Genomic DNA, 8,868 nt, shown 5'->3' with positions numbered 1-8,868 from the left:
TGGGGAAGGGGGGGACCCCCAAAAGCGGCCAGCCAGCGACTCGGAGAGCGAGGATGTGTCCAGACACAAACAAGAAATGGAGTCTGAGGATAGCGATGGGGAGGACAGGAAGGAGGAAATGCAGAATGATTCTCATCATTCAAATAATAAACGTGTAAGGGAAGGATTTGAGGGCTCTGACAGTGAAGAGGAAGGTCCTAAGAGACGAAAAATATCAGACAGTGATGAAGAAGAGAAAGAGGAAGAGAAAACAGTGAAGAGGAAAACAGCTATCCTTTCTGACAGTGAGGATGACAGTGAGAAAACACGTAAGGAACTACAGTGTGAAAGTACATGTGATATGACAAGCAGTAAAGTGGTTACTGTTTTTGTGTGAAGGAAGCATCTTGGATAAATATGAAACCATAAAGCAAATTTGGTTTTAGAGCACTACTGCATGTGTGGAGGCTATTGTTCTAACTGCATTTCTGTGTGAATGTATGTCTAATAGCTACAGGCAGGTGTGGTGGAAGTAGAAGAGAAGGCTCTGGTGATCTTGCTTTATACTGGCGTCTGTTGTGGTGTTGATTGTTCCTCTTTTATAATTTCTCTAGTTTGTTGGGTTTTTTTCCTCTAGTAAATTTTTCCCCTGTGTTTTTCATATACTAGGGGTGAGAGTCCGTTTTGAAACTGCAAGTTTTTATGGATAAATGTGGTGTATGGAAACTTCAGTTACTGGTTGAATAAATAGGTTTAAGAAATGGCAGTGATTTCATGTAGGAAGGATAGTCAGCTTCTTTCTTGTCCAGATCAAATTAGAGAGAACAGTTTGCTGAGAGTGCCAGTTGTCACCTCTGTTACTAGGACCTGGAGTAATGCTCCTTTCTGTTGGCAGCTGCAAAAAAAGTACGAATCCTTTCCGATGTCGAGGAATCTGACAGTGATGCTGCTTCAGAGAAGTCTGACAAAAGGAAGAAAAGTATTGTGTCAGATAGTGAAGAAGAAGAAGAAAGGAAAGAGAATGCTGGGAAGAAAAAAGAGGAGAAGGATCTGTTTGGCAGTGACAGTGAATCTGGAAATGAACAAGAGTAAGTGCTTTTGGGAATGTGAATTCCTTCGGGGTTGCAGATAGTGAGACCGATGGTGACTGGATGAATCCCAGGCAGGGAATAACAGTCCACCTTCAGTGGTGGTGTGAAGGGGAAGGTCAGGCATAGGTGGCAAAAGGAAGGGTGGATCTCTACACAGTCGTTAGGAATTTTGTAGAAAATGCGCTTCTCGCTGTTGCTGTCTAAATAGATAAATGTTGCTGTACCTTGACAGGAACCTGATTGCAGATATATTTGGCGAATCTGGTGATGAGGAAGAAGAGGAATTTACAGTAAGTGTTACTGTGAATGTCTTTTGTTCAATTGCTAGGTCTAATCTTCAAGGAGAGGTATTCCGGGATGCCTCTTTGGGTTTGAATTCATGTTCAAGGTTTTGCTGTATCTGGAGGGAAGGGTTATACCTGTTGGGACTCACTGAGGTAGTCTTTGGGTTAAATAATGTTTACAGCTCTTCTGCTGGGAGAGTTACTGGTGTGAAAGTCACAGGTGGCATTAGGAAGCCTGGGGTGCTTTCTAGGTCCTCTGCAGACGTACTGGTCTTAGTCCATACACTGACTTGCACTGTCTTTACCCCTCAGGGTTTTAACCAAGAAGACTTGGAGGAAGAGAAAGGTGATGCAGACATGAAGGAGACAGCAGATGAATCGGACTCGGATGATAACATCAAAAGAGGGAAGCAGTAAGTCAGCATGTTACGTACCCTTTTGTTCGTAGCATGTGCAGGGCTTCAGTGGAAGGGCTCCCCCAGAGACATCGGCATGTCTGTTTTCTGTGCCTGCTTCCATAGGATCGGAGCAGTGCAGGCACAGGAAAGGTAAACTTTTGTCAGCTTCAGTGACAGCTTTAGCGCATTTTGAACCCAGGATGTTACATGTGTGCGTGTCATCTGTGTCAGCGAGGTCTTGCAGACTTCTGAGGGCATCTCGGAGCCGCTGAACCCTTTGCCAGTGTGGCAGTTTGTATCCTGAGGGTAACTGATTACCCTACAGGGACACCGGCGCATAATGCTTGTAGGTTTACCGGGGAATGTTTGAAAGGTTATGCTGCAGAAATACAGAATTACTGCCCACAAATAAGATCAACCTTCTGACCATCAGCAAACTCTCTTCTTGCATTTCAGTATGGACTTCATGTCAGATTTTGACATGATGCTGCAACGGAAGAAGAGCATGAGTGGCAAGCGTAGACGAAACCGCGATGGTGGCACGTTTATTAGTGATGCAGATGATGTGGTCAGTGCTATGATTGTGAAGATGAACGAAGCTGCGGAGGTGAGTTTTCTAGGCTCCAGAGGCACCTTATTCCATTCTGTGGGAAAATCCTATCATCAGTAAAATATAGAAACTTGGCTGATACTCAGGAGGAGTAATCTGTATGCTACAGAAAGCTTCCAGCATCTGAATTACTGTGTAAATGTTAGTTTGCTGTTTTGAAGTAAAAGAAAATCTTCCATGAAAATTGGAGAAAACATTTATTAATTTGAAATATTAAAATTAGTTAATTTGCTAAACTTTGATCAGGTGAGATCAATTGCCCTGTATAAAGGGATGCAAACGTGTTCTACAAACCACCTGAATGAGTGTGTCAAATGCTGAGAAAGGGACTGTATTTTCATTTCGTTGTACATTTAGTGGCATATGTAGTACTTTGGTGTTTGGTCCTGGGAGAAACCCTCTTCTAAACGGTTGGAATGACAGGGCTGTGGTAAGTGGTGGCAGAGTGACAGCATTATGGGAAATCCTGCCGTGGCAGACTGCCTTTTTCAGGGAGTGATGTTTAATATGTTACTGTGGAAGGTTTGCTGGGGTCTTGCCTTTTGTCAGGTGTCTTCTGTGGCGGTTGTAGATTTGTTGGAGTAGTAATCAACGAACAGCACTGTGAAACTCATTAAAACCAAATGGGGGCAATACACAGAACTTCAGAAAGAGGAACCTTAGAAAAAACAGCAGAAGAGTTTTCCTGAGAGCAAGATAAGGATTATGTGTTTGGGGAGGAAGGGGAGAGTGAGCTAGCCATCTGGGAGGCAAATGAGACCTTCTTGGTCTTGACAAGGCCGTCTCTTTCTTGCATGAGATGATGTCCAGATGTTTGAAATGAAGCCCTGAAGTTTGAAATGCTGGGGAGGAGGAAGAGCTGAGCTCCAGTATTGTGGTGTCTTTATTCTCTAGCATGTGCCTGTCAAGCCATTCTGGGCCATGAAGAGGGGAAGGACATGGGAAGAATCTCCTCCCTTGCAATAAAAAACCGTTGTGCAGAAGAAGCCTTCAGAGCTGAGTGGGAAGGACCAGACAGAGCAGGACATAAATCTGTTGATTGTAGTGGGTCTCTTTGACATGTGAGCCCAGGTACTGAGCAGATGGTGACGTTAGGGCCTTGCGTGATAGTCACTTGGAAACCCAGGCTTTGTTTCAGCACGTGATGCCCATTTCTGTGCTCGGTGCTTGCACCATGCTTCATCCTAAACCTCCAGGTTGTCCAGTTCCTAAGTTTCTTAGGTGAAGTGAATGTGCCTTTTCTCACTTCCCATTGCTTTGGTTAGTTATTTTTCTGTTGTTCGGGTGAGTTTTTACTAACAAAGTTCCTAGGTTATCTGTGTGTAGCTAGGGTGGGGGACTCTGCAGACCTCCGGTTTATTGCAAACAACCTAAACCATGAAATAGGAAAAAAAAAAGTAGTTTTAGGGGAATATCCTAATGTGGTGCTTTTAGGGAAAATGTTGACTATGATGGAGACCCTTATTTAAGACAAGTTGTCATATAATGTGTTTTGGGGCTGTAGGAGATGGTGCAGGGTACAGACAGTGTAATCCTGCCGAAGTTGCACTTCCTCTTGGATGGACTAAACTTCCTGTAAACGTTGTCAGGGATGAGAATTGCTGATTCCTCCTGTTGGTTAACTACACTGATTCTTTAACTCCCTGCAGGAGGATCGACAGCTGAACACGCAGAAGAAACCAGCACTGAAGAAATTAACTTTGCTACCAACTGTAGTTATGCATCTTAAAAAGTGAGTTGTCATTCTCCCAGTTCATGACCATCTTGGGGAGCATTGGGAATTTGGTGGAATTCATTAGTAGTGACACTAGGGTTGTTCTTGGTTTGCAGTGAACAAGTGTTTTTTCCTTCCAAGTGAATGCTGGAGCCAGGTGGCCTCAAAAACCTAAAATTCTATGTAATTTTACCTGTTAATTTAACACGAAATGAACTCAAACACACTACTGTGCTCAAGGAACATCACGTCTTAGGACTGTGATATATTACATGACATTGTGGCTTCTCTTTGCTTTAAACTTTCTAGGCAGGACCTCAAAGAAACTTTCATCGACAGTGGTGTTATGTCTGCCATCAAAGAGTGGCTTTCTCCTCTTCCAGACCGAAGTCTGCCAGCACTAAAGATACGAGAGGAGCTTCTGAAGATCCTGCAAGAGGTTTGAAACTGACTCTTAACGGGGGTTGATTCATGGCCTCTCCAGTTTCACAATCACGTGCTCTAGGGAAATGTGCTGCAGCAGCCACCGATGGACCGACAGTGAAACACACGAGGAAGCAAACTGCAAAATCCATGTTTTGTTTAAAAGCTGCATCATTTTAAGGGGTTTGATGTTGTAGATGTGCTGTCTAGCTGAGGAAAATCTGGTTTGGGACCTTCAGGCACTTGACAGTTGTTAGGAAAGCTTGCCCATGTTCGCAGCAAAGCAAATAGCTCTGCTAGCAGCGGGCCAGAAGACATTTCTGAGAGCCTCAGGTGAACTACAGACACAAAGTTCTCGACCCTCTCGCAGGCAGTTGCGTGCTGTGGCATTTCTAGATTCTCGGTAAATCTAAACTGCTTAGTTTCTCTCACTTTCCCTCCTTCTCAGCAGCTCATGCATTGTGATTTGCCACTTCAGTTTCTTTGCTGCGTTCATAAAGTATTAATGAAATAAGAGCGAAATTGTTCTTGCAGCACCACTATCTGGTTTTCTTGTGCTGAAACTTGAGAACTGTTTCCCCATGCTAAGAATTTGCAAGAGTTTAGTGTGAGTGTAGGTGATTTGGCCCCTGCCTGTTTCAGGTTAGTGCTGTGTCCCTGAGGTTCTCGTGGTCCCCTCTCTTGCCCAGCCTAGTGGAGTGCACGAGAAAGCCCGTCCTACTCTGTGGGACTTGTGGGGTTTGTAGCCAAGCTGATTGCTTGGATGCTTTTGCCACCTCGGTTTTTATCCTTACAAAACGCATGCTTTGGAGGCAGTAACTCGGTTCTTGGGTCACAGGAGTAGAAGAGCATTTGGAGTAAATAGTTGTGGAAACTTACTTAATTCTGTGTAGAAAAGCCCAAGAACATTAAGGCAAATTTGTAGGTTTTGGTGTTTGATACTTTGACCAATCTGACCAATTCCCAGTGGGACAGTTTAGAAAATACAGATTCTTTTGAGGTTTATTGTGAAGGGGGAGGTTTGCCGTTTTTGCGGAGTTCAACGGTGCCAGTGATGTCCGGACGCTGTTTCTGTTTGTCCTGCAGCTGCCCAGCGTCAGCCAGGAGACCCTGAAGCACAGTGGCATCGGACGCGCCGTGATGTACCTCTACAAGCACCCCAAAGAGTCGAGGCCTAACAAGGATATGGCAGGGAAGCTCATCAGTATGTAAACCCCCCCTTGCCTGACCTCAGTGAGATTTCACGCATCGCTTCATCAGTCTGTCGCGTGTTTGTCTGTCGGCGGTAGCAGAACTAGTGCTGCGGCGAGGGAACCTCGCTGCTGTTTCATCGCCTTGTCTGTGGAGCTCTTAACAGTCACTGTTAGGTTCACCCCTGCACGCGCCTTTTCCTGTGTCTCGTTCCTGGTCTGACCCAGAGGACGGCGTTCCCTGGGGCAGAGTCTCTCTGGGCTAGTTGTCCAGCCCTTGTGTGTATGCCACAAAGGCAGGAAGGCGCTGCCAGAAGATCAGTCCATGGGCTTGGGAGAGGTCTTGGATCAGTGAACGCTTACTTCAGCTGTAGTCCAGGTGTTGTGCATCCCACCCCGAGTTACTGCAAACTGATCCTAAATTTATGTTCTTTAGGAAAGACGTTGCATGTTTCTGAAATGCCACTCGCTGCGTCCTGGTTCTGACACTTCAGCATTCTAAGGGCTGGGAGAGGTTCTGAAAGAGCAGGCAGCAGGAGACTTGGTGGATGAAAGCTTTCTTACTGCCCACAGGGCTGGATTTCCCTGAAATATTAAGAGCTCAAAAATCACTTGTTTGGTTAAAAGGAAGCATAAATCCTTGCCGTCAGTGTTGAAGGCTGTTTGGTCACCAGAATGCTTTGGAGACAAACTGCAGAGGCCCAGCATTCATTAACCCTTTTTTTAACAGATGAATGGTCTCGACCCATCTTTGGCCTTACCTCAAACTACAAAGGCATGACAAGAGAAGAGAGGGAACAGAGAGATTTGGAACAGATGCCTCAGCGAAGGAGACTGAGCAGGTAGGAACGTGAAATCCCACTTTCTAGGACTCCATCAAGAACCACTAGTGGTGTGTAGATACGACGGGAAATAAAAGGATAGTAAGTTATGGCCTCTTTTCTTCTACCACACGTGACTGGCTTTTCAAATCACTGGCTTTCTCTGTGTGTAGATGCCCATAAAATCTTCTTTTTCTTGCAGCTCTGGGGGTCAGACTCCCCGCAGGGACCTGGAGAAAGTGTTAACTGGAGAGGAAAAGTAAGTTGGATTTTTTTAAACAAATGGATTATAAAAATGTCTTTAAATGGTACTAGCTACGCAATTTGAGGTTTTGGGGACGGTGATTACGCAGTGTGTTTCAGAGGTAGAACGCTGCTTGTACTTCTTTCTGGGTAAGATTGGTCTCTGACAGCCATGTCTTCTTTCCCGCAGGGCTCTTAGACCCGGAGACCCCGGGTTCTGTGCCCGTGCAAGGGTGCCAATGCCCTCCAACAAGGACTATGTGGTCAGGCCCAAGTGGAACGTGGAGATGGAGTCCTCCAGGGTAAGCGCCGCAGCGCGGGGATAGCTTAGCCTCTCCTGTCGGTGCTGCACCCGGTCTGTCTCTGTGAGCCTGGGAATCCGTCCCTCAGTGCCCTGGGTACGGTACGGCAGCTCTCGTAAGCGCCTCTTCTAGTCCGAGTAGACAGTGGGGGCTGCAGATGGCCCATCGGATACTTTCACTCGGGTAGCGTTGCTTCGCTAACGAAAAAGACGGTCATGTTGACTGTTCTGGAGTTTCCCTCTAGGGTGAGAATCTGTCGACAGGCCTCTTACTTTAGAGCATTTTGAACTAAAACCACAATTCAGTAAGTGTGTCGCTGATAACTTCTTGCCTTTCCCAGTTTTTGTATCATGTTCTTCCGATAATACTCCGGTTTGGGAAAACTGAGGTTGTGGTAAGCACCCAGAGGTTCCGTAGAGGCCTTGGCCCTGCTTTATGGGGTTCGCCCATCTGCCCTGGGCCGCTGAGTTTAAAAGCGAAGTACGTGGTGGAGCACGTTCAGTGGAAGAAGTAATGATTTCTGTGCTTTCTGCTGTTCTCTCTCCTTGTGTGCATTAATTGAGATGTTGTTTCTAGCCCGGGACTATTAAGAGAGGTATTAGTCGCTTGGAAAAACACAAGAGACGATTTGCTGAACAGAAACGACTCGGCAAAGTGCATCGAGCCATCAAGTTCAGCATTGAAGGCAACAGGATGCCCCTGTAGCCATGACACTCCGCCTTCCCCAAGCCGGAGAGGTACCCCTCGAGGGAGGTGTGACCAGTGCATGAGCTTCAGCTGCTGGCAGTTGGCACGGAGAGGGAAGGAGTGGGCACACCCCACCTTAAACCTGGAAAACTGCCCTTGTAGTCTCCCGTCTCTGTACCGCGACCTGAAGGGTAACTTGTACAGCAAAAACCAGGCTGCAGCACAGAACCTCTGCTGCGATACCTGCCTCGACGGCTTCGGGGTACGAAACGAAGACCCCCGTACCGGGAAGGAGCTCGGCACCACCGGCGGGTTTGGATGCCCTTTTGGCATAGCGGGGCTCTCCAGCTTTCCCTGTGCCCCCAGGCGGGAATTCGTAGCCCTTAGTGTAGGGCCAACACCTGTGGCTGATGCTGCACTGGTCCAGAGCAAGGTGTTTGGCACAGCTCCTCTTTCAGGGGAGTGATGTGAGGATGTGGGGGGGAGGGAGATCAGTCCGTGACCTGCGTTGGCAGGAATTGTACTGCCAGTTTCTGGTCCGCGTTTCAGTCCTGTGAGCAGAGCTGCCAGTGACCGATGGTGAAGGGAAGAGGCTGGCAGAAATGGTTGAATTTATGCTTCGTATTTATTTGTTTAAAAATACAGATTTTAAAAAAAAAAAAAGAGCATGAAATCCCAGGTATAATTTCAATGAACAGAGAACAGTTTATGGCAAGGTTTACTTAGAATCAGTGTGTCGGGAGCCCCTTCCTCTGTGATGAAGGCTCAACAAGAGCTTCAGTTTCTTACAGATTTTTCTTATTTTGGTCAGATACTAAGCAGCCTGCTCTGGGCACCTCTTTCCCCAACCTTCCAAGGTGTGACGTTTCCATCGTTTATCGTTTCTGTTGTCTAGTCAGGGGAAGCTGCGTTGTAGGAGGTGGCATCTGCGGACTGGGCAGTCCTGGCTGTCTGTCTCGTGGCGCTCCCCTACAGCCGCCTGCTTCTGCTGCCGCGTCGCGTCAGGGTGTCGCTGGCACTCGGAGCGGAGACGAAACGCAGTAACTCTTCTAACAGCTTGTGTGGTTGGCTTAGGCATCTCTCCCGCTTCCCCTGCACCCCCTTTTCCCCGGTGCTCCCGGCTTTC

General features: G+C 46.9%; 1 protein-coding gene across 1 annotated transcript in view; it reads left to right on the top strand.

The window, feature by feature from the left end:
• Window positions 1–7,855, top strand: part of IWS1 (IWS1 homolog (S. cerevisiae)) — a 14,700-nt gene extending 6,845 nt beyond the window's left edge. The window contains exons 4-15 of the mRNA XM_010160840.1: window positions 1–308; window positions 875–1,067; window positions 1,303–1,360; window positions 1,667–1,767; window positions 2,209–2,359; window positions 4,012–4,094; window positions 4,386–4,515; window positions 5,586–5,703; window positions 6,420–6,531; window positions 6,713–6,769; window positions 6,944–7,055; window positions 7,632–7,855. Coding sequence (XP_010159142.1) covers window positions 1–308; window positions 875–1,067; window positions 1,303–1,360; window positions 1,667–1,767; window positions 2,209–2,359; window positions 4,012–4,094; window positions 4,386–4,515; window positions 5,586–5,703; window positions 6,420–6,531; window positions 6,713–6,769; window positions 6,944–7,055; window positions 7,632–7,760 — 1,552 coding nt within the window. The 3' untranslated portion in view covers window positions 7,761–7,855. The remainder of the gene's footprint in view (window positions 309–874; window positions 1,068–1,302; window positions 1,361–1,666; window positions 1,768–2,208; window positions 2,360–4,011; window positions 4,095–4,385; window positions 4,516–5,585; window positions 5,704–6,419; window positions 6,532–6,712; window positions 6,770–6,943; window positions 7,056–7,631) is intronic.
• The last annotated feature ends 1,013 nt before the right edge of the window (window positions 7,856–8,868 follow it).

The sequence above is a fragment of the Eurypyga helias genome, unplaced genomic scaffold (genome assembly GCF_000690775.1).
Source record: "Eurypyga helias isolate BGI_N326 unplaced genomic scaffold, ASM69077v1 scaffold33241, whole genome shotgun sequence".
NCBI classification, from domain to species: Eukaryota; Metazoa; Chordata; class Aves; order Eurypygiformes; family Eurypygidae; genus Eurypyga; species Eurypyga helias.
Note: the sequence above shows the minus strand (reverse complement) of the source record. Positions and strands in the feature narration are given on the sequence as shown.